Source organism: Leptosomus discolor, chromosome 3 (genome assembly GCF_034619465.1).
Source record: "Leptosomus discolor isolate bLepDis1 chromosome 3, bLepDis1.hap2, whole genome shotgun sequence".
In the NCBI taxonomy this organism is placed as follows: Eukaryota; Metazoa; Chordata; class Aves; order Leptosomiformes; family Leptosomidae; genus Leptosomus; species Leptosomus discolor.
The window spans coordinates 57422541-57448235 of NC_141393.1; the positions used below are offsets into that span (position 1 = coordinate 57422541).

Genomic DNA, 25695 nt, shown 5'->3' on the forward strand with positions numbered 1-25695 from the left:
AAAAATAACAGAAGCAGTAAGGCGTGAGAGAGTCAGAAGGGCAGTGGGGCTTCAGCAGGTTACAAGGGGCATCAGAAAGCTGCTTGAGATGAGGGGACCATACACAGGCATGCAAGACCATGTCCCTGGTTTGCTCAGGGCACAGCTGATCCTGCCTGCGGTCAGCGGGGAAGAGGTACTCGCTTGTTGCTGGAAGGAGCAGCTGATCCTTGTGCTGGGTAAGGTCCTCTGAGGTCCAGGAGCGGAACTCAAGCGGGCAGAGCAGGGCTCCCAGCTTGGAACCTGGGACGGGATGCTCAGGCTGGGCCATCGTGGTAAGGGTGTGAGGTCTGTGAGCCAGGCAGCCCCCCTTCCACGGACAGCTGTGCACACGTGTGTGGTGTCCCGCTGGTCTTCCCAGGCATGCTACACGTGGTTTGATTCACCTGCTTGTTCCTCCAGTGTGACCTGCTGGAATCAGCCCAGCTGGGGGAGGTGGGACCGAGAGCAGGACAATGGGTCACAGAGGCACATCTGGGTTGGCATCAATAAGTTATGAAGCAGACGAATGGCGTTACCTCAGCACTGACCAAGAGCCAGGCTTTAACTTTTAATGAGCGGCAGCAGGGGAAGCAGAACATGCCACAACAGGGCGGCAGGAGTGCGAGGTGAAGGCCTGGCGGTGCCTGGCTGCCTGGAGGAGAGCTCTGCAGTGGTGCCTGGCTGCCCAGAGGAGAGCTCTGCAGCCACTGGCACAGAATCTAGCCCCCAGCCTGCCCTGGGGATGATGCACGGTGTGCTGTCCGGGCTCCAGTGCTCCACACTGCCTTCCTCTGAACTGCTCCCGGTGCAAAATCTAACTCCACGGGCTGCGCTCGTGCCAGCCAGTACACACCATCCTCAGACTGGAGCCCCTGGTTGTTCAGATCCTCCTCCTGCATTTAATTTAATGAAAACGAAGAGGAGAGACAATTATCCTTAAGGTTTGGCTCAGGTGACGTTTAGAGGAGGGAACTTGGCCATTTCTCATGGTGGTGGTTAGTAAAATTAGCCTGTAATCCAGTAAGAACCAAGGGGAAGGGCTTTTCTATACCCCACAACAAAAACGCAACAGGCAGCAATGCTGCTTCCTCCAGGCAGTCAAGCAGGGCCTAGATGGGCAGCATGGGCAGGGATGGCCCCAGGGAGGCAGGAGGTCCTCACCAGCACCAAGTAATTACCCTTGGGGGTCACCTTTCCAAATGATGGGTGAGGCCCGCACGCTACTTTCTGCAAAGCACAGAGGGACATGATTGCCTGGACCAAAACCCACATTGGGGCACGGCTGTGGGCCCCGCACGAGGACATCTGTGACGTTAACCCAGGGACAAACCTGCACAGGTAGTGAGGGCTGCAAACACGCTTCGCTGCTCAGCCCCGCTGTTAATTACATGCTAACAGGTTCTGCAGGCTCAATGATTTTTCTGGGTCGTTCCCAAACCCAGTGGACACCCAACACATTGCCCCCTCACCCCTCTGCAACTGCACGGCTCTCGCTCTTGGAATTGCAGCAGTGGTGTGGCTGCGGGTGCCAGGTGGGAGCTTTCCCCGAGGACCAGTAGAGTTCCAGGATGGCTCGCAGCCCTGTGAGCCCGCAGCCCACGCTTGAATGTTCCTGCAAGGAGGAGGGAAAGAAGCTGCACAGTCGCAGCCAGCCATATCCTGCCTGAACTAGTCAAAGGCAGAGAACAAGTCTCAAGACAGCAGTTCCTGGGAGCGTTGCAGGCACTTTGCATCCACCCATCTAGACCTAAAAAGCCCAAATCTCTCCCCAGGTGCTGCAGCAGCCTCTGATGCTGCCCGTCGGGGAGCCAGGTCAGCTTCACCCAGGTTTCTCCATCTCCAGCAGCTGGTTCAGAGCCTGGAGCTGAGTTTGATCCTGCAGCGGTGCACGCACCCACCCTGCACCACACTCGCCTCCTCAGCAGACCCCATTGCAGGCCTATAGATCTATACATACAATTTTTTATTTGAAGGTGACGCTCCAGTCCCTTCCCTCCCTTGCTTACCTCCCAGCAGTGTAGGACTCCAGCAGCGGGAGGTAGCAGGATCCACCTCCTCTCCCAAGGTATCCCTGGTCTGTAACCTGCGCACAGAATGCCAGCCTCCATCACCACACTGGTGTCAACTCCTCCGGCCTCTTAACAGGGAAACCCTGGGGGACAGGGTGCAAAAAAAAAAAAAAAAAAAAAAAGTACCACTCCCCCCTCTTTCAGCCCCAGAAAGCCCCACTCTGCCTGCAGCCAGGCGGGCTGGGTGTAGGGAGGGTGAGGGTCTGGCAAGCGCATCCTCAGCCCAATGCAGGCAAGAATGACCATTTTCCTAGGATTTTTCAAAATGCTTAAAAAAAAAATACAAGCAAGCATCGCTAAAGCAACCCTCTCCCAGCCCCCGCAGGTCTTGCAGCACAGCCAAATCCCCGTCCACCTTCCCAGGCTCAGCGAGACGCCCCCAACACCAGCCGCCCCTCAGCTCTGCATCACTGGTCCCACGTCCCAAACCTGAGGTTTGGTTCTCGATAAATAAAGGTCGAAAAAAAAATACCCCCTCCCAGGTCTGGCAGCAAACACCAGGAACAAACTGCAGAGCACTGAAATCAAATGTTTATGTTGATATTTATTACAGCATGGGGAGGGGGGGAAGAAGGGGGGAGAACCGTTTCATTCAAAAAACCATCCCATACCAATGAAGACAATAATTTAGCTATTCATTTTAAAATACATTAAAACCGGTCCTTTCATTTCCTCACGTCAGAACAAAAAAAAAAAAAAAAAAAAAGAAAAAAGAAAAAAGAAAACCACAAACCCAAAAACCTGAACAAGATGTAAAGTGGAACAGGGAAAAAGTTGCCCCCTTAGGGAGCCCCTGGGTATGTTTGCGATGCAACAAATCTGCGTTCCTTATTTCTCAGCGTTACTCGGAAAAATATTAACCTGACTGTAACTATGAGACTGACACCCTCATACCCTCCCAATCCCACCCGCCCCTCCCTCCCCAGCGACTTTCTACAGGTAAAGCACAATTAAAATGCCTAAGAGAAAGAAGGCAAACATTAAAAAAAAATTAGTATTATACACTAAAAAAAAAGTTTTGTCATCTCATGTCTTGCAGTCAGAATAATAAAAACAAGCCAAATGTTCCCCAAAAACATTTCAATGAAGGGGTGCGGAAAAAAGACATCCCTTTAATAAAACATTATCAACAAATATCGTACACAAACTACAATGTATAATAATTATTTTTTTTTCCCCTCTCGGTAATTTTCGAACCAGACTACAAGGTAAGAAAAAACACTGAAACAAGATACAATGCTTGCAATAATCCGCACAAAGGTCAAATCCAAGGGAGAGAGTATTTTACAGAATATGATATACATGGAGCAGAAATGGGAGCTGGAGAAAAACAAAGACCAAACTACAGGGTAGTGTCATGTACAGAGATCCCAACCCGCAGCCTTGGCTCATCCCTTCCTCTCCCACCAGAAGGAAGGGCCTTCGATGCTTGCCATTAATTTTTATTTTCTTATTACAGAGCGAGCCTACAGAATAGCAAGGTTACATTTTAACAACAAGAATTCCTTAAAAAATATCTCCATCCAGTTCCAAATCATAGATAAATGAAACCCTGACAAGAGCACATCTCTAAAGAAAAGACACACCCCCCCCCCCCCCCCCCAATACCCCCAAAGCAAATAAAATCCCCCAAAACCCCCAAAGTTAGCTGGAGATCACAGTTTCAAAGTCCCAGGTCAGATTAACCCTTTCTTTCAGTGGATTAAAAAAAATTTATTAAAAAAATCAATTTTTGCAGTGAACCAGCTGAAGGACTCTGGGGAAGGGAGGGACAGAGATTTCTTCTTGTACTCAGAGAGAGGGGGAAAGACTAACACAGTGCATGCCACAGTCACAGAGAGCAAGATCACGATTCATTCGAGGATGTGATCCTAGAAGGGGTCACCTGCGTTAACAAGTTTATAACGAGGTGGTGGAGTCTCTTCCCCAAAGCAGATCTTGTTAACTGGAGGAGGAAGCGTTGTGCTGCAAACGAACCAAAAAAAAACCAAACCAAAAAAAACCCAAAACCAAAACTAGAAGGGAAAAAACCCCCCAAAACAAAACAAAAAAAGGCCTTCTGAACGAAAACCACCATTGTAAACTGTCCAGTTTATTTAAAAAAATGACTACAACAGAGACAACATGAGATTTCATATCTAGACTAGCTTCCTGGTGTCGCACGGCACAAACATACAACAGGTTCGGTTTCTGTCTTTATTTAAAAGAACAAAGCAAAGAGATCGGAGTTGAGTGCTAGAGGCTTCCGTTTGTTTCCAAAAAGAAGTGTCATGTACATATATAAACCCTTCTGCACAAAGAAGGGTCTTGTCATGTCTTGAAATATTTTAAGTTTTGTCCTTCATGTTTTATGGAATAAAAAGTTCAGCCTTTTTATTGCATGAAACTAAACCTGGGGTTTTGGCCCCCGCCACGCGTCTCCCTGCCCATACACCTAGCTTCTTCTTCTTCTTCTTCTTGCATAATTCGTTGAGATCCTCCGAACGGCAGCTGACTCTCTTGATCCTGGAGAGGAGGAGGGGGAGGGAAATCACACACTCATCGTCATGCTGGGGGAATACTGGAAGAGAGACAGAGCCAGGGTGAGAAACCAGGCGGGCCAGACCCCGAGACACCGAAGTGGGATGCAAAAGGAGGCTGATGACAACTATACAGCAACCTAATTGGATCTAATAAATCAGGAGGAGAAGATATGCCGGAGACTCGAATTTATCATGGTGTAATCTGCTTTGTAACTTGCTTTTCCGTGGAGAAAATCAACAGAACAGTATGGGGTGAGATGCAATTTAGAACAAATAATTAACATGCAGGCGTGTACATGCTGCTAATAGTGGAAGAAGAGGAGGGAATGTCTGCAGCCACGCACAGCGCCTCGAACCGCCCAGGCCAGCACGGTTGGCTGCATCTGCACCAGCTCCCCTCCACTCCACAGGATCCTCTCCCCTCCCTCAGTACACCCCCCTCCTGCCAAGGACCCAAGCTTGCACCCACCCGTGTATTTCTTCCTCCCACTTTCTGTCCCGGAGCAGCTCACACACAGGTCCAAAAGGCACCCACCGCCAAGGCCACCCACCCCTATGCCGGGACGCCCCAGGGACCGTTCCACCCCGTCCCATCCCGTCCCCAGGGAGGCACTCACTCACATTGTCATTTTGGAAGGAATGGAGAAAGTTGCCTCCCAGCTCCCCGTCGTCTCTTGGAGTGCCCGGGGGATTGCTAATGCCACTTATGTTGTTTGGAGAATTCTGTGGGAGATGGGAGGGGGGAGGCGGTGAGCAGGTCCCTGTGCCCTGCTGAAACACCGTGGGGGCAGGACGCAGCCCCACCTGCCCCGGTCACATCCCCCTGATGTGTCCCCATCCATTGGGGTCACACTCTCAGAAAAAGGGGGCCCACACACCCGTTCTGCAGCTCACTTACTTTTGGAAGTCCATCTATGTCTCCTGACCCTGCACAGGGGGGGACACAAAAGGAGAACAGCCTTACTGAGCACGCAGCAATGGCCCCTGCGCCCCCCTGCCCCCCTCCCCTCCCTGACCACCCTTCTGATCTCCAGCCAAAGGCTCTGCTTCAACCACTGGTCCAAAAGCAAGGGCTGACCCTGGGATGGGAGCAGGCACTGGGATGCTCTGCCAGCGTCCCCGGGGAGTGAAGGCACAGCGGGGCTCCCCAAGGCACAGCCCCCCTGCGCGGGTGCTCACCTAACGATCCGTTCATGTGATGGGGCTCCATGCCGCCCATGCCTCCCATAGGGCCGTCGGAGCCGGGGCCCATCGGGAACTGCGGAAGAAAAAGGCGACAAAACCAAGATCAGCCACAAAACCACCCCGCACATCCGCCACAGTAGCTCCTTCCCAGCCATCTCTCCCTAGCAGGGCGAGAGGAAGGACGCATCAACCCCCGAGGCTGCGGGGCACATCTCAGGGCTCATGTGGGTCCACCTATAAAATTTGGCCAGACAGGTGTGGGCAGACCCAGACCCACGGCAGCGCAGAGGGCTCCCTCCAACTAGCATTTAACGAGATTTAAGTCTGCCCAGATCCCGCAAAACAGCATCTCGCTGGGCACGCAGCTGCCACCACCTTGGCCGGAGCAGCAGGACCGCTGCTCTCTTAATAAGCATAAAAAATTAACAAAGTCACTGAAGAGTTAATCGCTTTTTGATGGTTTGTTTTATTTCTGTTTTGTAACAAATGGCTGAAATCAATTAAACTGCTTTACTCTCAACTGATGAAGTTAATTATGATTTGTTATGGTATCTGATATGTAAATTATTAGAAAGCAGACTTACATTCGATCGACTGCCTGCGGGCGGTACTGGATTAATCATTGTGTAGATGTTGTCACTTGAATTTGTTGAATCTGTGGAACAGTGAAGCCCAGTAAGTCGGGTGATTAATTCATTTCTTAATTAAAACAAACTCATGCCACTTGAACTCATTCTTTTGTATTTTATCACCTAAAATTCCCTCTAAGTACCACCATTTTCTGGCTAATTTGTATTTAATGAAGATCCACAAAGTTTTTAATCACAGAAATTCAACTGTGAAAAATAATTCAACTCCTGGCTGGGAAGCATGGGGAGGTAATTCCTGCCATGTAGCACTCCTCACCTCCCCAAGCCCCGCAGCATCCAAATCCATGGGGGGATATGGGAACATCCCCAAAAGCCATCCCGAAGACAAGCAGCCCACGCCGCTTGCTCCCCGGAAAGGCAAAAGCTACATAAATTGGTTATTGCTGGTTAGGCAGGGGTTGCCTGTGCTTGGTGGCGCAGCCCTAGGGATGGGGGTCCCCTGGCAGGGGAAGGGGAAGGGGCAGGAGCCTGGGAGGGTTGGCCCCCAACGGGGGGTCTTGGGGGGCTCATACCTGCGGGACTGGGCATGATGGGTGTCCCCGGAGGACCGCCGCCGCCGGGTGGACCCTGCGGAGAGACAAAACGGGGATCAGCAGTGCAAACACGAGCATCGCCCACCTCCCCATGTTTTCAAACCCTCCCCCCGCTGGTCCTCGCACTCCCAAACCCAGCCTGTCCCCCCCATCACCCCAGACCAATTACCCCCTCAAACCGCATGAGCTCCCTGAGCCATTAACATCTCTGCACCCTGGCGACAGGATGAACAGATGGAGCAGGAGGACTCACCACGTATGTACCAGGCGATGAAGAAGAGTATGGGATCTATAGAGAGAAGAGAGACGGGTTCAGCCACAGGGTGCACGAGGGCTCCCATGCGCTGGACTCCAGTAGGGCACAGCCCAGAGCCCCTGCCACCCCCCAGCCCAGCCAGGATGGGGGTCCCAGGGCCCACTAGCCCCCACAGCTACACCCCACCATGGGGACAGCAGCACAGGAGCAGGGCTTAGGCTTCAGATGCAGCGCCTAAATGAGAGGCTGGGGAACCCCCTCTCATTAGCAGGAGTCAGCTAACGGGGAAGGGCCTCAATTGCAGGACAGTCCCCAGTCAGCCCCGCTCTCGCTTCAGGGACTGCGGGATACTCACTGAGTTAGCACTGCTGGGGTTCGGCCACGGTCTGCCGGCTCCCGGCCCCCTGGAGTCAAAATTAAACAGGAAAAAAGAAGAAAAGAAGTTGTGTTTTTATCCGCACGGTCCCGCAAAGCCTGAGTTGGCAGCCAAACATCCCCAGCGTGGGGTTTGCCTTACATGTTAATTCCAGGCATGCCGGGACCTAGGGAGTTGGGTGGAGGTCTCATGCCGCTGCTGTAGTTCTGCAACGATAACCAAGGGTCAGTCTACCGTAACGGGAAGGGAAACCGGAGAAGGCAAGAGAAGGGGAAAAAAAAAAAAATACAAGAGGGTTAGTTTGCAAAAATGAGCTTTGAACAAAAATATTAGATGGTGATGAACGCAGAGGCAATTACCAATTGTTTATAAAAAACCAGGCAGCTGAATACGGAAAGGAGCCAGGCTGAGCCCCCGATGGTCTCTGATGCCACACTAGTGGAGGAAAAACAGCCTCCTCCCAGCTCTGGGAGACAAATCTGATCACAGCCCCCAGGCGCCAACAACAGCTTTTTGGGTTTGTCTTCTTGTGCAGGAGAAAACAGGGGCAGCAGGACAAAAGGCAGCGTTGCTTGGAAGGCTATTGCTGCAGTGTAAGGACGGGAAAAGGCTGTGCAAGCTCTCCCCGAGATGGAGCAGCATCCCCTGCTCCCAGGATGACGGCTGGAGCAGGGAAAACCAAGCCAGGCTTGTTTTCCCATTGCTTCCCAGCTTTCTGCTACATCCCCCAGAGTGGGACTGCAGCTGCAGTGAGCGGGTGAAGGCAGGCAGCCCCTCGGGGCTCCTCTCCTGGCTTATTCCACCCCAGCTTAGCCTCCAGCCGGGACTGGGAGCCTCAGATCTGCATCCCTCATCTCCTAAACCCAGTTCTAGTACAAAGCCAAGCCCAAGGCAGCAAAGGAAGAGGAATCCCCCGAATGCCGCGCTCCATTTGGTCTGTGCTTTGCTCCCTGTGCCCTCCGGGCGACGTGCAGCCGGATTTAGGTCGAGCTGCTGCTCCTCCCCTCCCACCTTCCCCCCGCAATGCATCTTTTTGGGCTGTATTTCTGCTATTTAGAGAAAAGATTGCTAGGGCAAGAGAGGGGACAGCTGGCCGCTACCTATTTTGCAGCCCCTTGGAGCGTTCCAAGCTGGATTTTAGGTGCAATACATCAATACTGCTGATTTTTCCCTGCATTTATGGATGCATTGGAGCACAGTGCTCTGCTAAGGGCATCGCCAAAGTTTGTTTTGAAGAGGCAGAAAAGGGTTTTCCCCAAACAAATTACCAGCAAGTCCTTAATTGATCAAAATTCCAGCCATTTACACTGAATAGCAGTATCAAACCCCTTGTTTAAAAAAAAAAAAAAAAAAAGCTCAGCATTTTTAATTGGAGCTGAAAGGCTGGAAAACGAAGCCATCTGAAAGATGCTCAGGGAGGGTGGGGAGGGAACGCAGCTGTGCTGAGCGACCTGGATGCCGAGCTCCGGCAAGATGCTGCCGAAACCCAGCAAGCTACAAACCTTCTTCATAGAGGCACCAGGAAACCTAATCCTGCCTTCTGCAGAGCTAAAACTGCGACTGTTAAAGGGAAACAGGCAGCGGCAATCGGCTGTAAGGGATGATTCATGGTTGGTGTGTAATAAGTAGCTGTTGTCAGGACGCTGGGATGTCCTGGCTGCATGCTCTGCAGCCCTTTGGAATAATGTAAGGAGTATTTGGCAAGGTCCTGATGCTAAGCTTAAAGCAAAAAAAAAAAAAAAGCCCTGGGCATGTAAGGCGTGAGGGCTGCTGGGTTTGGTTCAGTATTTTTGGTGGTCCCCTGCACAGGCACTGGTTCCTGGCTGGCTACAGGGAGGCAGTACCCTGCAGTTGCCAGATTGGGAAGCCCAGCGCTTCTCCAGGGGAAGGCTGCCTTTTAAAAAAAAAAAAACCTCTCCCCAATGTACGTACACAGGGAACGGCGGAGTCAAAAATAAAAGCTCTGAACATTTCACAACTCCTGCCGGCTCCAGAGCCGCCGCCATCCCACGCGGCGCTGAACGCGCGCTCGCGGCTTCCAAGTTCCGCGGCGAGCTCTGCAAGTGGGAAGCAAGCAGCCTCCTCCAGGCAAACCGCCGCCGCGCTCCTTGGCGCAGGCCACGCTAACAAATGCCTTTTTTTTTTTTTTTTTTTTTGGGTGCAATCCTCCAGGAAAGGAGGATTTTTAAGCAGAGCAGCGGCGCTATCAGAGGGCTGGTCTGTGAAACGACGCTCGCGCAGGTTTTTCATCTCCTGCCCTAGGACGGATCCAGGTGCCTGTGGAGACAGCCAGGCACCCCGGAGCAGCATCCTCCGGCTGGTGTTAAAAAGAGATGACACAACTCCCTCTTTACACAATACTCGCTTATCTCAACAGTCTCTGGGGGAAAAACAAAACAAAACTCCAGCGCACTTGCTCGTCTCTTGACAGACTCTGATCCTCGCGCTACAAACTCGACGTAGGCGACGATGCAGAGAGGATAAACCTCCAACCAAAATATGGTAATCTGGTTTTGAAGTCTCATAGAAAGTACAAACAGGAGTGAGTCAACAACAAGCCGCTCCATAAAGTGAATCAACAGAAAGATAGCATATATTAACCCAGATCTGCTTAATTTCAAGAGTTTACTCCCCTTTCCTGAAATAGAGAGCTCAAGCGGGCAGCAGGAAGGGCAGGCAGAGGGGAACCTCGCAGAGGAAAGCCTTATTCCCCTGCTAAAGGGATCTCTGCCATTTGTTTTTATTTATTTATTTTTAATGCAAGCCTCCTTTCCCTTTCCTGCTGTTAGCGTCGTAACTATTTCCCAGGCAGGCAGTGTAATGCACTCAAAGGCTGCTCCGGCGCAGTGCTAAGTGCCATCCCCTTTGACAAAAGGGCAGGAGGGAGGTTGCAATACCCTTAATGAGCTCTGAAGACCTCACTCATGTCAGAAGGAGGGATTTCCAGATGCAAGACTAATGTAAAACGCATTAACACTAATGGGGGGACAGGGTGTGTGCGGGGGAACTCCCAGGCCTTTGAGCCCCAGGAGGTTGTTTCGACGGTGTACAGCGAAAGAGCTGTAAGATGCTCTTTGGTGCTTGGCTTACCTGTGGACCGGGACCCATGGGGCCCATCCCTCGCGGAGGATTCATCCTTTGCATGGGGCCGCCCATGTTAGGGTGACCTGTTGGGAGGAAAGCAGGGGTGTTATGTGGCACAGCAGCCACTTCGGGTCCCAGATTAACAGCTAATGAGAAATGTTAATGTTCAACCTTCCTCCTCTGGGTTTACCTTGCTGTCGCGTGGGATCCATCGAATTGGGCAGCAATGGCTGTGTACCGGGAACGGCGCCCGGGGGCTGTGAAAACAAGGGGAGGAAGATTAAAAAAACCCCCAATAATTACTAAAAACCAGCCTACAGATAGATTTGGGTTGAGACTTGAGGCTTTCAGGGGGCTCCTCGGTGTGCTCCTTGGGATGCACCAACCCTCCTGCCCCAGCATGGCTGCTCGACCATCCGTCATCCCACTGCATCCCGCATCCCAAGCGTCTTCCTACAGCCTCTGGGCATTTGCCCCCACTTTCCCTTTGCAAGCACCCTCTAAAAACCAAACAAGGTGCCAGCGTTTCCTCCTCTCCCCACAGCCATCAGCCTGTCGTATTTTAGGGGAGCTGGGGAAAGCCTGGGCTGCACGGGGCAGAGGTGTCAAAGCCGTCAGGGAAAGGACATGGGCAGCACGGCTCCCAGGTATTCCACAGTACCAGGGCCAAACCGTACAAGTTGCAGTGATTCATTGGCTGCCGAGGGGGAGATGCTCCATCTGCAGCACACCAGCATTCGGACCTGTCCCCACGCAGGCAGAGGGGAAGGTGGATGCTCCCCCTCCCCAAACCCACACTCTGCTCGGGCAAGGAGGCTATTTAAAGTTCAAAGGCTGCTCCAAACAGATAAAGGGCGAGAAAAGCGCAGATACCATCTGTCTGCAGGATGCAAACTGTAAACAGTTTTGCTACAGTGCTGCCTTTTATTTGAATGCCGACACAGACAGACCCCACTGCTAGGCACTGGGTGCACACGGCTGGGCCGAAGCAGAATCTGCTCAATCCCAATTTTTTTGCAGCCTGGAAGCTGGCAGGAGGAGGAAGATAAACCAGGGGGGTTGTAGAGATGGGTATTTACACTTCCGCTGCCTGACCTTCCTGCCTGCCTGTTTATTCCTCTTGTCCCTCTGGACGTGACCATAACCTCACCAAGCTCTGCGTAGGTACAAATCTGTGTTTTATATGTGGTGTTTGGGGGAAAAAAAATTAAATCTTTCTGATAAGCTTTACCCACTCCTGGATGTTCGACCCTGCTGCAAAAGCAGCCTCCCCAAACGGGTCCCCTGCCTCTCCTGCTTGCCCCAGCTCACTGTGCTCACCTCCAGCGGTGCTCAGGATGAGCCCGGGACCACAGCAGGACAGGGGCCAATTAAAATTGTGCCATGAAGAGGTGCAGCTAATTAACACCTCGCTAAAACAGCCACCAGTGCTCTGGGTGGGAGGCTCTTCCAGCTCAGCTGGGCTTGGGAGTCCTACATCAGCCCCACCACCCTGAGTTTTTTTCAGCTACATCTCAGCTGTCTCACCATCATTTCACAAGTTCCAGCGATTCAAGTCTCAAATCCAGCCATCACAAACATGAAGCAAGCTGCTGCCTCCTATTTTTTTCTGACTATCCTGCTCTTTCTGCTACTAAGAGCCATAAAAATAATGTTGTTAGCCCAAAAAACAAGCTCCCAAGATGACTTTTGCACAGTCACCTTTGCTACTCAAAGGAATTACAGGTTGCCTTTAATGACAAATAGCCTCCGGTTCAGTCTTTACCCTATGGATCTGCACGGCATCGGTGGGAACGAGATGAATTCCTCAACCAAAGGCCATGCGTTCAGGCAGCGCGTGGGGTGGAAGCCTCTGTCCGTAAGGCCAGAAACAAACTGCCCTTGTTTAAGCTGAGATAAGAGGATAAACCCAACCCAAAAAATTCAGCAGTGACCTGCCCCGCTTGACCCGGCCGCTGATCTAAGCGCTCGGTCAACCCAGCAGCAGGATTATCTCCATCACTTTAATTTTCTGCAATTGCAGGGAAAATCCAGACGGGCTGCAAGCCCACGGCGCGGCCATGCTGAAAACACTACAAATAAGAAGTGGCACATTCCCTACTGCCATTTACACCCTGGATATACTCGAACCTCAAAGAAAAATCAAAATAAAATGGTTACGTGACACTTGATGCTCCAGCACCAAGAAAACGGAGGACGCCCGAAGGAGGAGATGCTTGCCAGCCAAACCCAAGGAGCATCTGCAGGACACCTGGCCCTTGTCCCCCTCCCCAAATAAAAGCCATCCCCAGGAAACCCACTGGTGTGGAGCCCGGCAGCGCAGTACCTGGTTGCCCATCCTGATGGGGGGCCGGGGACCTCCGGCGTAGCGCGGCGACATGAATGGCTGCGGGGACACAAAAGGGAGGTCAGGGCCGAGCTGCAGGGAGGCAGCACGCTCCCCACGCACGCCGGTTAGACTGTACACACTGTTTTTGGTTTGTTTTTTTTTTTTTTTTCTGGAGACATCCTTTTTAAAAAAGTTAAGTTTCAAAAGGAAAAAAAAACCACAACAAAAACCCAAAAACCAAAAGGTGTTCGGAGTCCATTTTTTAAACATTTTCTCTGCAGATTTATTGTTTGAGAGTGTTTGACATCGGCAATACTAGGTGAGGCTGTTAAAATTAGTGCATGGGAAACCCTGAGTGTTGTTAGATACTGTTCAAGATTAAATATATAGAGATATATTTTAAAAAGTGGCAAATAAGCACATACAGACACGCACACACAAAAAAAACCCCAGTGATAGGTACTGAAAAAAAAAGAAGAAAGACTTAGTTACTTTTTTAGAACTGCAGCTACTAACAGAAGCTTAAAATCCCACATGAAGTTAAATTTCTCAGGCTACCTTGGGAAGGTAAAACAGTCTGATACCCACGATTGACTTCTCAGTCCATTGACAACTGCACATCCAAAAAAAAAAAAAAAAAAAAAAAAAAAAAAAAAAAAAAAAAGAAAGAAAAAAAAGGGAAAAAACCAACATTTTGCTTTGGAGCTGGGGTGCCCAGGGGGATGCTCCCCGGGGGAGCGGGTACCCGCTGCCCAGCATGCTTATAGAGGAGGAAAAAAAAAGCAAATCGAGCGCACGTCCCGGTTCACAGCCCTACCCATCGCTAGTGTCTTTACCTGACTGTGGGGTCCCATCATGCTGTTAGGATTGTGGGGTGGAGGCTGTGCGTGTGGCGAGGGCTGTGACCCAGGCGGTCCCTGTGAGGTCAGACAGTAGAAGGAGGTTATAGATTAGCACATGAAAGCGCAGAAAGAGCTAAAAAAAGGATTGACGGGTGGACCTGTTTTGTCGGGGAGTCAGTTCTCCCATTTTAAATTTTTTTTTCCTCTTTTTAATTGAATTTCTATTAATTTGTAGTTGAACAGTGAATAATGATATATGAAAAAAATATTAAAAATTAAAAATCAGAACATCTGTCAAAATACAGCAGCCACATTGATGGTAAACGGTCCAGTAGTTCAACCAAGTCTGCAATGATAAACACACAGGGAAATACTTTGCAAGGGCGTGCAATGAGGAAGAAAAAATATGCAGGAGAGGACCAGAGAGGTTGGGGGAAATACAAAAAAAACCCCCAAGGCAAAAAAAATATCATTTTTTCCTCTCTCATCCCAAAGGTTGGAAACACCTCCGGGTTTTGGTTTTTTTTTTTGACCGTGGTTCACTGGAAGTGCTGGAGCGAGTGCAGAGGACAAGGAGCACGTCCCAGCTCGTGCCTGGGCAGCGTTTGGCCGGCACAACCGGGGCTGCATCGCCAGCCTGGACGGATGCAACATCCTTCCTCGAGGTGGATTCCCTAAGGATGCGAGTAAAATGGCTTGCGAGCAAAGAAAGGATGTCTAGGGGAAAAAAGGAGAGATTAGTCGGTGCAGGTTTAAGGCTGCAATGCAGCAGCCACTGACATTTTGGGCTTGAACGCCCACTTTCTTTTTTTAATTTCCCTTAAAAGCACAAAATGAAAATTTGCTTGGAAAAACTACGAGCTCAGTGCAAGAATATAGCAGTGTGTGTTAACGTAAGGGAAAAAAAAAGTATTTTTTGAGTCAAAGCGGGGGTAATTGGTAGAGAAAGCAAACGAGCTTTGTCAGTAGGTGATGGAAAGCGACGGCAGGCTCCAGGACCGGAGCCGGAGCAGATGTTCTCTACCTGCCTCGTTACTAATTTCAACAAGTGTTCGCCTTCTAGCTGTTGCCAGCAATGGCATGGTTTGTTACCATGAGCAATTTTCTTAATTAACAGACATTAATTAGCCATTTAGCAATTTTGCAAGCATTTGTTTAGCAGCTTTCCTAAACATGAATACCACTGTGATAATGGTACTGATTAGAGGGTCCCCTAATTAACAGTACAGGGAAGGAAAATTGAAATCACATAAATTAAAAAGGGAGGGGAAGTTAATGAAGGCAGGACATATTTGCACCTGCAAATCTTTTGTAAGGCGGAAACTTGAGTGCAATGTAAATAAAGTAAGAGGGTGGGTTTTTTTCCTTTTTTTTTTTCTTTTTTTTTTAAAAAAAATTTATTTGAACGGTTCGGCGGCGAGATGGAGCCAAGCGGATTTAAACCAACAGCCTCCTGCCAGCCTCTCCGCTCCAGCCACTGTGCCCAGGGAAATGAAGTCCCACCATTTATTCTCCAGGAGCTGAAGGCAACCAGCCCCCGCCCCTACTGCCCAGCGAACCCTGGCTGGAAGAGGTCACAGCACCTCAGGATAACCCTCTCGGTGCCAACACAACTGTCTTCTCCATCCACGTCCCACCAGAGTGGAGAAGACAAATCTCTGTGGCCCACCCAACTGTAGCATCAACCTCCTTTAGCAGAAGTCCTCTCCACGCACGAAACTTGACTTATTTTTGCTTCTGAGGTGGCTAACTCTGTCTGTGCAAACGCAAAATGCATCAGGGGCAGCAGCCACTTCCCACTGCTAGTTCGTGGATGACAGCACCCCCCAATGAGGTCTGGCCACCACCAAAGTCCTTCCTACAAATCACAGCTGCAGGATTTGGGGTAGGGAAGATTGGCAGAGGTGAACGAGCGATGAAACCAAGAGGAAGGGAAAAACTAGGACTCACAGAGGCCAACCCTCAAAAGTCCCACCAACTCAAGAGTCAACAGGTCCTCCACAAACACCTGCCTTGCTGCGCTGCAAGGGGAGGTCATTGTTATCCAGGTACTGACTGGACAGGCACACAGACCCTGTTCTGAAGTTACTAAACCCCTGATTAAACCCCTGACATCCTCCCTCTTGTATCCCCTGGCGTGTGGAGTTAACGGGTATTGAATGTGTGGGGGACATGGCCACCTACACTCACCCCGGCTGGGCCTGCAGGTGATGTTTTGGGTCTGCATTTAGAGCTTCAGAGCAAGCAGCGTTTGGTCGTCATACAAAAAGCGTCTGTAAGACATGGTTGCATTTTTGCCACAGAAAAATCCTCTGTGACAAATGGATCCGGAAAGCATAATTTTTTTGCGCTGCTGAATGCGTCCTCTGGAGCATGGTGCTGCCCTGCTGCCCCAAGGCTGCTCCCCGGGATGCTCCAAGCTCAGTACTGCTGCATCCTCACCATTGCATTATCCCATGTGGTACTGCTCCCAGCAGAGACTTCTGGATAATGTGACTGCAAACACCCAGCTTGTGCAACGTCTCAGAGGCAGGGAGGAACCAAAAGGGGCTTTTTTCTTTTTTTTTTTTTTTTAATTCTTCTTTTCTTGCTTTTTCAGAACAGCAATGAGCAGCAGCATCTGAAATGCTCGCTCCAGGCTGCAACCGCCACGGCCCTCTCCCAGCACGGCTGCTCTGCTCCATCAGAAACGCAGACCCTCCGGATACTGTTATCTCTGTAAATATTTGCAGATGTTTCAGGGCCGGGACCTGCGTTCGGCCAGGAACGCCTGCTGGATCGGTTGCTTTTTCACACGGGTTTCCCTTGCTGCAGTGGAAGCAGCAGATGATCCCGATGGATCACAGTGGTTGAGACAAGTGTTTTGCAGAGATGACATGTGGGCTCCAACCAACGGAACAACCCTTTTTTCTTTAAAAATGTGTATTTAGCAGTTATTAGCTAGTGCTGTTACAAGAGGAGGCTGAAACCACGCACAGTCTTGCTTCCTCCATACCACCTCCCTCCAGATCCCAAATGTACAAGCACTGCATCCCCTCGGCAGAGCTCCATCCTACAAGCCGTGCCTAGCGAGCAGGACCTGTCCTGTGGTCATTTCACACTCATCTCAAGACCAGCACTCTCCCCAACCACAGAAACTCTGTAATCTCTTGAGTTTTCTTTTGCTTGCTTTCTTTCTTTCCCCCTCCCGTCCCTCAAACTGGATGGGTTGCACTGGGGGTTATTCCTCACCTTCCTGTAGCTGCCTCAAAAACCCCCCAACAAATGACCCCAAACAGCTAAAACGGCATTAGAGAAAACTGTTTCCAATAACTCTTGGTGCCCCAGCCCCCTCTCTGCTTCATTTTTTTCTCCCCTCTACACTATGGGGACTTTAAAAGCTCAACCTGACCCATCAGACGATCCAAGTTTGCTGCCGCTGCTGCTTTCTACAGGGAGTTTCCAGGCGATCAGGTTATTTCCATTCTGTCTTTCATGAGCTCAACTCCTCAAACTTCTTGTAAAATATTAAAGATGGAAAATGGCACGAGCGATCATAGCTCTGCGTGTGTCAATTTATGTTTCCAGAGTAATTCACCACAAATGGATCATGTTTTATGGGCTACATACTTTCAGCTAATGGGGGGAGTTTTTCTATTTAAAAACATTTTCAAGCACCTCTGGGGGTGGCAGAACAATGCAGGATGGTACGAGAAGGCAAAGCATCGCTGCCACGAGACACCAACAATTTAGAGTTAGCAATAGGTAAGCATCTTGTGTCTTAGAATACCTGCCCCTGTCTACCAGTTTTTACATTAGAAATACTGCAATAAATTACATTGAGATTAATTAAAGATGTGCCTGGGTTTACTGGATAATAGCTTTATTTCTGCTGAAGGAGAGGGAAGTTTTGCAAGTTGTCAATGAAAAAAAAAAAAGATATCCCTGAAGCAGCTTTTAGGAGAGATGCTCCAGGTGCCTTCAGAGAGGAGGACCACGATCGCCTTCCAGCACATGGTGCCGGGTGAGGACCCAACCGCACCTTCTCAAGAGAGGGCAAGGCAAGGCAGGGCAGGGCAGGGCAGGGCAGGGCAAGGCATATCAAAGCAAGGCAAGACAAGGCCAGGCAGGACAAAGCAAGGCAAAGCAAGGCAAGGCAAAGCAAAGCAAGGCAAGGCAAGGCAAGGCAAGGCAAGGCGGGCCAAGTTCCCCCGCTGATGGTGGAAGGCAGCCGTGGGCAGGAGCTCTGCTTTGCCTGCAGCTGGGGCTCCCAACTGCAGAAGCCTGGTTTTAAGGAATATGTTTAACACAAGCTCTTCAGGAAACAAACCCGTGTCAGCCGGAGCCAAGAACAGTCACCTCCATCTGGCTGGAGCACCCGAGAGAAAGTTGACTGCAAATCCCACCATATGCTCCAGACGCTCAGTACAAAAGCCTCGGGCATCCTACTAAACTTCAAGATAAAAAACTTTCTCTGATGCTTGCTCTTCCTTTCCTCCAGCTCATAAGCCACCTTCCTTCAAACTCTGCCTGGTGCAAGGCTGATACCGAGTTCTGCCACGGGATTTCTGGAAGGGTAGCCTGGTTTTGTGGAAATTGTGCCACCTTGCCAGAGCTGGTTGATCAGAGCTGGTGGCACCCACGGATCAGTGGCAAATCCCACCAAGACGTCAGGACAGCTGAGCAGGGGGAAAATGGTGGCATCCAAGAAGGGAGCAGGACAACATGGACCTTTTCCTATTGCCCCTGGCTTTACCATCCTTACCCTTGTGGGTGACCTTACCCAAAGAGCTGCGCCCCAGGATGCAGGGAGGAGAGGTGGGGAGGGCAGGGGATGTCAGGGGGAGCCCCCCGGGCTCCAGAGCCCCCCGTCCTCCCCAGCTCCCGAGGTCTCTCTGCATTAGGGGGCAGTGTGGGAACACTGAGCAGCCAGCGCTTTGTTTTGGTGCATCTCGGCGCCGAGCCGCTGATGCATAGCTAACGCAGCCGCCGACATTGATTTATGGTCAACTTTCCATTTCATCAGTGTGCGGGGTACGGGGCGGTGCGGGGAGTTCGCAATGGGGAGAGGAGGCACAGCCATGGCGGGGGGGAGCTGCTGACTGCCCCCACCCCTGCGCCTTATTTAGTGTTAAGAAGGTGTGGTATTAATTGCTTTCAAATTTTAATTCTCCTTCCTACATTTCCCTGGCACCCCCCGTCCCTCCTTTGACAGATCCGCACCCCGGCATCAATCCAGCTTTCAAAACAAAAGCAGGAACGCCTCTGATGACCTTTAGGAGGATAAGCAGAGGGTTTGTTTGCTCATCTCAACAGGACAAAGAGAGAGATTTAAATAAAAGCATCTACCCACGCTGGCCATCAACCCAGCCACCTTTTGTCCAGAGCACAGCCCAATGCCGTACCGCTGGCTGGCACCATGCAATGCCCTGGCAACCCAAGGGTGCCCAGGGCCTCTCCTTTCTCATCGTTTTGGGAAGGTTTTGGGAGTCTCTGCAGGCTGCATTTCCCTTGGCCCCCACCCCGAAGGTTGCTGCTGAGCCCCAGTGCAGGGGACTCTCCCTGCAAGACGGCGGCTGCAGATGGGTGCTGTAGCCTGGACTCCTCCTCTCCTCTCCCCTTCCCAGCACGCCACTTCTCCTCCAAGCTTACTCCCACGGGTTTTTGGGCCGCTAGCTCCCAGGAATGGTCAATATAATTTGTTTCCTTTGCCAAACAGTGGTGCACAACCGAATGCATGGGCCTGGGGGGCTTCATGCACCCCCAGGGCAGCAGCACGGGGTTTCTGCAACCTGAGCTTCGCTGGTGACTCCCTCCTCAGCTCCCAGTGTGATGCCCCAACACGGCAGGACAGGATCAGGCCCTCTAAACCCTCTCAAAAACGGTCTGCCCATGCCTGCTACCCTCAGGGATATCCCTTGCAGGTCCCTGGTGCTGCCTGCAATACGGTGCAGAAGAGTGAGATGCTGAAACCTCCAGAGCCCTCTCCATCCTCCAGTCTCCCAGCACAAGGAGGGCACTGGCCAAGGTGGTACCACCAGGAACCTCACTCACTCCCAGGGCTAGCACACCAATGGTCGGGGAGAAGTCCTTTGCAACTCCTGTGACCTTTTTGGTTTTGCCCTCTTAAGTTCAGCACTTTAATTTCCTACAGAGATAGGAAATGACCCCTGAGCTGTGATCAGCTTGCCACTGAGCCTCCAGCCCACCTCTGCAAGAGCTGGTCTCCAGTATCTCCTGAAGCTGGAATGAGCTCCAGCACCCGCAATAAATCAGACAGGCTTTCATGGAGGCGATGTTCAGACAGTGTTAAAAGGTGGGATTTTTCTTCTCCCCTCCTCCCCTCCATCCCCAGGGCTGGGAGGAGAAACCAGATGTTGGAGGGCTTTCAGGAAAGGCAGGCTCTTAAGATGTCACATGCGAGCCATATGCATCGGCGCCCATCCTCTCTTCTCTCCGGCAGCTCTGGGGATGGGCAGCATCTCCACACATGACACCTGCACCAGTGCTGTTACTTCTGCTGGGTTTTCAGGACCCCCCCCCCATGGGCTGCTTTTGAGCTCCTCCTTCCCCAGCAGCTCCTGGTCCAGCCGCATAACAAGTAGAGAGCTAGGATGGGTTGTTTGCTCCTGAATCGGACTCTCAGTGCAAAAATGCTACGTGAGAGCAGAAAGGAAAGCAGAGGGGACAGCTTGAAGGCTGTCAATGGGAAGAGTCGAGACAGGAGCATGCACAGCATGTCTAGGAAGATGCAACTTCTCTTCCTCACCCTCCCCTCCCGGGAAAAGCCAGCCCATACTCTTGAAGCGTTGTCCTAACTTTCTGCCAGTTTTGCAGCCCTCGCAGCTCTGCGTGAAGCAGGAGCCCCAAAGGACACTCAGCTTCGCCGCGGGGTGAGATCAGGACTTCTGGAGACACATTTGTTGGAAGCAGCAGCTTGGCACTCAAATTGCTGGCAGCAGCTATGACCTGCGAGATAGCATCTCTGCTGTTGGCTTCACCCCGTGCTGCCGAGCGCTGCTACAAGATTCGCCTGTTTTAGGGTCCCCAATCAATATCGGATATTCTTACTTTGTCAGAAGCATGTTCAGGAAATGGGATCTCTCTAAAAAAAAAAAAGACAGGACCCTTCTTCCCCCTTCCCATACACACGCAAACCGCAATATCGGGCTCAGATATCGCCACAATAAATCACAAGTGCCTTATCAAGTCTGCCTGTCTACTGCCCAAGAACTCCCATATACAAATCACAAGCACAGATAAAAAAAAACCAGCTTGCCAAAACAAATATTCCTTTCAACTCTTATCCCATTTGCTACACGAACAAGTGTTTCTTCCTCAAGAAGGAAGATTTTAATGCACCGAGAGCTCATGCCGCTGCAAACCAGTGCGGCTCATGCCATGCAAAGAGATTCCAGAGAGAACCCCCAAAAAACCCCCACAGTTTAAGTTTTGAGAACTCCTTTTCTGTGTGCTTGTCGAGATCCTTTCCATCAGCGTCACTCCAAACATACGTTACCCCCTCCTCGGTCAGAGCTTGGCGCAGGAGAAGGAAGGAGCAAGGGGACTTTGCGGATTTTGCTAGGTATTTGCTTACAAGGTGCCTCCACGGCACTTGGGGACTTGGCTGGAGCCCGCTCCTGCCTGCAGCCGCAGCCAGCATTTGTTAATGCTTTCAGTGATTGCATTTGGAAAAAATCAAGCGGTTAACCAGAGGAGGGGGAAAAAGTTTCAGGAATCAAAATCCAGAATGTTTTCAATTATGCACGTCTGTTAGGACCGGAGAACAAATACAATCCCAACCCAAACACAAACCAAGCAGCTTTCGAAAAAAACATTGGTTGTAAATACACAGTACCCTCTTCAAGCAAGAAAGAAATTTGCTTTAAGGCCACAAAAAATAGAAACCAAACGTGGAAGGACAGCAGAACATGAGTTATTCCTAGACAGGTCAGCTATGCAGGCATGCTGCTTCCCTAGCATCCCCTTGGAAAAAAAAAACACAGGCACAACAGCGCTGACACCCAGAGCGTAAGCAAACACGTGCGCGATGTGAAGGCAAGCATTGGAAAGAGCGGCAGCCTACCTGGAAGAAACCGGGCGGGATGGGGCCCCCAGGCATTCCATCGTTCGGGGGAATGTTTCCAAGCACAGGACTCGGGGCGGCAGCTGCACTCTGCGGGGAGCAAAACCAGGACAAACATGGTGGGTTTGAGTCGGAGTTAAGGAAAAACCACATTAAAAAAGCTGTCTCTCTGGCCACACCACACTGAGTCAATTAGCCTGTTGCCTCCAGAGCCCTGAGCATCACTCCCCATGGCTAAGCATCTTCCCCCCTCATGGGGGAACAAGCAAAGGACACTTGGAGACAGAGGGGTACTGGCCTCTGCAATTCACCCATGGAGAAGACGGCTGCACAAAACCCAGGGATATTTCTGGGGCCTATTTATTCATTTACCCAGGCATTTAGTCTCATTAATCCACTGAGGAGACGCATCCAACATGTCACTTCAGGCAGAAGCTGTTTTAAGGCTTTTTAAATGCTTCTCTTACGCCACCTCCTCCTGCACGCTTGCCTGTTCAGTTTTGTCCTCCAGAAAAGATGCCTCCCTGACCTCATCAGCACACCAAGGTTTTATTGTGAATTTCCAAATTCATCACACCTGATCTGTGGGGTCACGTTCCCCCTTGCACCTCCCCAGGACAAGCCACTCGAGTAGCTCCAGCCCTGAAAAGCGAAGGACAGGAGCAGACACGGGGTACCTGGACACCCCGCTCGCTCCTGCTCAGTATCTCTATTGGTATTTACTTCCTCTCTGTGATGTACACGGATGGACAAAAGGGTTTTTCTGGTGGAAGGAGCTGCTCTGGCAGCGCTGAGGGAAGGGTGGCATGCACCAAATCACCTTGGGAAAAGCACCAGTGTGATGGGAGGCTCCTACCCAGAAAGAAAATGCTAAGAAAAAGATCTTTCCCCGAAGAACCTGCTGACACACGTCCCTAACGGGTCAGGAGCAGGGTACCTATGCTGTTGAAGTGTACTCTCATTTACCCATCACCAAATGAACCCCCATTCTCAGGACATTTACAAGGCAGCCTCAGTGATATTAACTGGGTTTGGATCACCGAACTACTCCCTCTGTGAATTTTTACAATGGACTTACCCATCTAAAACCATGTGGCAGCGCCAAGGAAAATCATGCACCACAAAAAAAAATTGGTGGAAAAATTTTCCACCAAGGAAGCCCCACAGGCAGATGGGGTATGTGTGAGTCTGCTCAGGCTTGGTTTTACCCCAAAGCTTGGAGCACCCCACCCCACCAAACCCTGTCCTGACAGCAGCTGAGCCAGCCCCGGCCCACAACAGCATCTGGTGCAGTGACAACCACAAGATGTGAGCAGAGGTGGGGAAGCTGGGGTGTCAGGACTTGGGCAGCCTGGAAAATTAAGGATGATTACTATTATGGACTAAGGCTTGCCAAGGTGGGACCCCAATGTCTGGTTGGGAATCTTGCTACACCAGGAAGCCTTCCAGAGGCAGGAGAGCATCAGGCTAACTGCTGCCTTGTGCCTTGCCGGGGGCCATCCCTTGAGCCCCATCCATCACATTCTCCTGCAGGAGCCAGCATGCAGGATGCAGGATGAAGACCAGGACCACACTGGCTGAGTGGCTGCTTTTCCCACCCCAACATCTCAGAGCTGCAAGCACCAGAGACGACAGTGCAGGCTCATTGCCCAAAAAGAGACCCCTTTTGTGAAATAACCACGGTCCCCCTGTGGCGATGGGGTCCTGCGCCCCCAGGCACAGCCCACACCACGCTCCCCCCGTGCCCCTGAACAAGGCATCCCGAGCAGCCTTCCCAACATCACCAGCAAAGGCCAGATCTGAATGTTTTTACAGTTAATAAAAAAAAAAACTTCTGGCAGGAAAAATAAGCCTGCCCGTTCCAGGCTCTTTTTATACTTCAGACGGCAGCAAAAATAGACGGGAGAGGGAGTGAACCCAGTTCTCCCCCTCCCTCCATCCCCCCAAGTGGGTCAGCTATAAAAGTAAAACCAAATCTTAATCCAAGGCCATGAACATATTGCAGTTTCTCTGCAAAGCAGATGACGGTTCTTAATGCAAAAATATATAAGACCGAGCCCCAAACTGCAGCGAGCCCATTTGGAATTTCCTTTATTAAACCCTCTATCACGCAAAATGCTTCTCTCCCAAGGCGGCGAGCGCTGCAATAAAGCTGCCAAGGTGATATTTTATGGTTTCAAGAGATTTCTAGCACACCATAATCCTTTGCTGGGGGAATCTCCCAAAGCGAAATGGATCCCAAAGCGGTGGAGAGTGAGGATGGATATGTATTTGGGGATCCAGGGGGAAAGTACGCTGCCCTCCTCCTTCCCTCTGCAACAGGCAGCAGAGGGAGGAGGGCAAAGCAGCCAAAGAAAATCTTGAAGCAAATGCCCGTTTTTCCACAAAACCACAGAGTATTTTTCCACGTTAAACACCCCGAAACCTCACCTGTGCCTTCACAACATAAACGGAGATTTAAAGTTCCTCGCACATGTGGCGCTTGGCAGAACTTGGTAATTAAAAACCCGCAAGTGCCCTGAGCATATTGTAGGATGGGAGCCAAATTGGTCAGCCCTTGATGAATGATTTACAAGGCTGCGAAGTGACATTTTATTTCTTTTTTATTCCCCTCCCCATCACCACCGCTAAGGTAAACACGGAGGCACCTTTAGCCCTGCAGAAGCAATGGGAGCGCAGCCGTGGCTGGAGCAGCTCTGCAAAACCCTTGGGATGTGCCAGAAAGAAAAAGGAGGGAAAAAGACAGTGGGAATAAATTTCCTAAACCATAAGGACGAGCAGCCAAACCCTGAGGATGAGCCGCCATACTCCAAGAGGCAGCACCCAAACTCCAAGGCTTTTCCAGCACCCATTTCCAGAAAACCAGAACATTTTTGCTTTCTCAGCTCCCCCCACCTGGCTTATTTTCACCATTTTGGCTCAGAAACTCTTTTTAGGGACTCAGAGATTTTGGCTGGAGTTTGCCTGCCAAGCCCCTTTCATCAGGTGAATATTTAAAAACCCTCAATGCCTTCCCCCCCCCCCCCCCCCCCCCCCCCCAGCACAGGTACAGGCGAGGTGGAGATGCCACGGAAGCCAGCAGGAGACAGGCAGCATGAAGCCCGCTGTGCCACCATGTCCAAGCTGGCGCTAAACCGAAAGCAGGTCCTGTCTTCTGGAATTGCAGGCTGCTGTGCCGGAGATGAGCAAGGACAGCTCTGGCACAGCCAGCATGCCGGCTCGTTTGCCTTTTATTAGATGGTAAATTTGCTCCATGCTGGAAATAAAATGCAGTTCCTGGGGCACGCATATATTGCTATATACATACACATACACACACACACACACATATATATATATATTTGTTTTGTTTTTTTCCCCACATACATTGGATTTTTTCCCCTTTTTTGGTGGAAGCCAGTGGAGTGATGACAATCTGGATTGCCGTGTTTCGCTTCCAAACCGAAGCTCTCAGTTAACACACCAGCTCAGTACGCCAGCAGATGCCGTCTAAGCCTTTAAATCGCACACTAATTGCACTAATTGAGCTAACAGTCTCTGTTTCGTCTCCCTACCCTGAGTCAACCAGCGTCTTCTGGTACTGCTGTAGAGATCCAAGCTGTTGACTGTAGTGTTATTTTGTCAGCCATTAAACGATTCATCAGAGTCATTAATCGATTTATTACCGCTGCCTACGAGTATAGCTTTGCAAATAAAGAAGGATGGAGGTCAGGAGGCAATGGAAATCGGACAAACCAGCACAGCCAGGAGCTGGGCACTTGAA

General features: G+C 50.8%; 1 protein-coding gene across 27 annotated transcripts in view; it reads right to left on the minus strand.

The window, feature by feature from the left end:
* Positions 1 to 4166: 4166 nt before the first annotated feature.
* SSBP3 (single stranded DNA binding protein 3) overlaps positions 4167 to 25695 on the minus strand; it is a 55031-nt gene continuing 33502 nt past the window's right edge. For 3 of the 27 annotated variants that reach the window (XM_086463262.1, XM_086463274.1, XM_086463258.1), the window contains 13 exons: positions 21933 to 22022; positions 13023 to 13082; positions 10887 to 10953; positions 10703 to 10779; positions 7754 to 7818; positions 7592 to 7640; positions 7234 to 7269; positions 6960 to 7014; positions 6382 to 6452; positions 5792 to 5870; positions 5511 to 5539; positions 5234 to 5335; positions 4544 to 4650 (listed from right to left, as the gene is read on the minus strand). In XM_086463262.1, the coding sequence (XP_086319388.1) occupies positions 4621 to 4650; positions 5234 to 5335; positions 5511 to 5539; positions 5792 to 5870; positions 6382 to 6452; positions 6960 to 7014; positions 7234 to 7269; positions 7592 to 7640; positions 7754 to 7818; positions 10703 to 10779; positions 10887 to 10953; positions 13023 to 13082; positions 21933 to 22022 (810 nt within the window). In that variant the 3' untranslated portion in view covers positions 4544 to 4620. Of the gene's footprint in view, positions 4651 to 5233; positions 5336 to 5510; positions 5540 to 5791; positions 5871 to 6381; positions 6453 to 6959; positions 7066 to 7233; positions 7270 to 7591; positions 7641 to 7753; positions 7843 to 10702; positions 10780 to 10886; positions 10954 to 13022; positions 13083 to 13861; positions 13943 to 21932; positions 22023 to 25695 lie in introns of all 27 variants that reach the window. The other 24 variants (XM_086463279.1, XM_086463269.1, XM_086463251.1 and 21 more) reach the window with 23 other exon arrangements.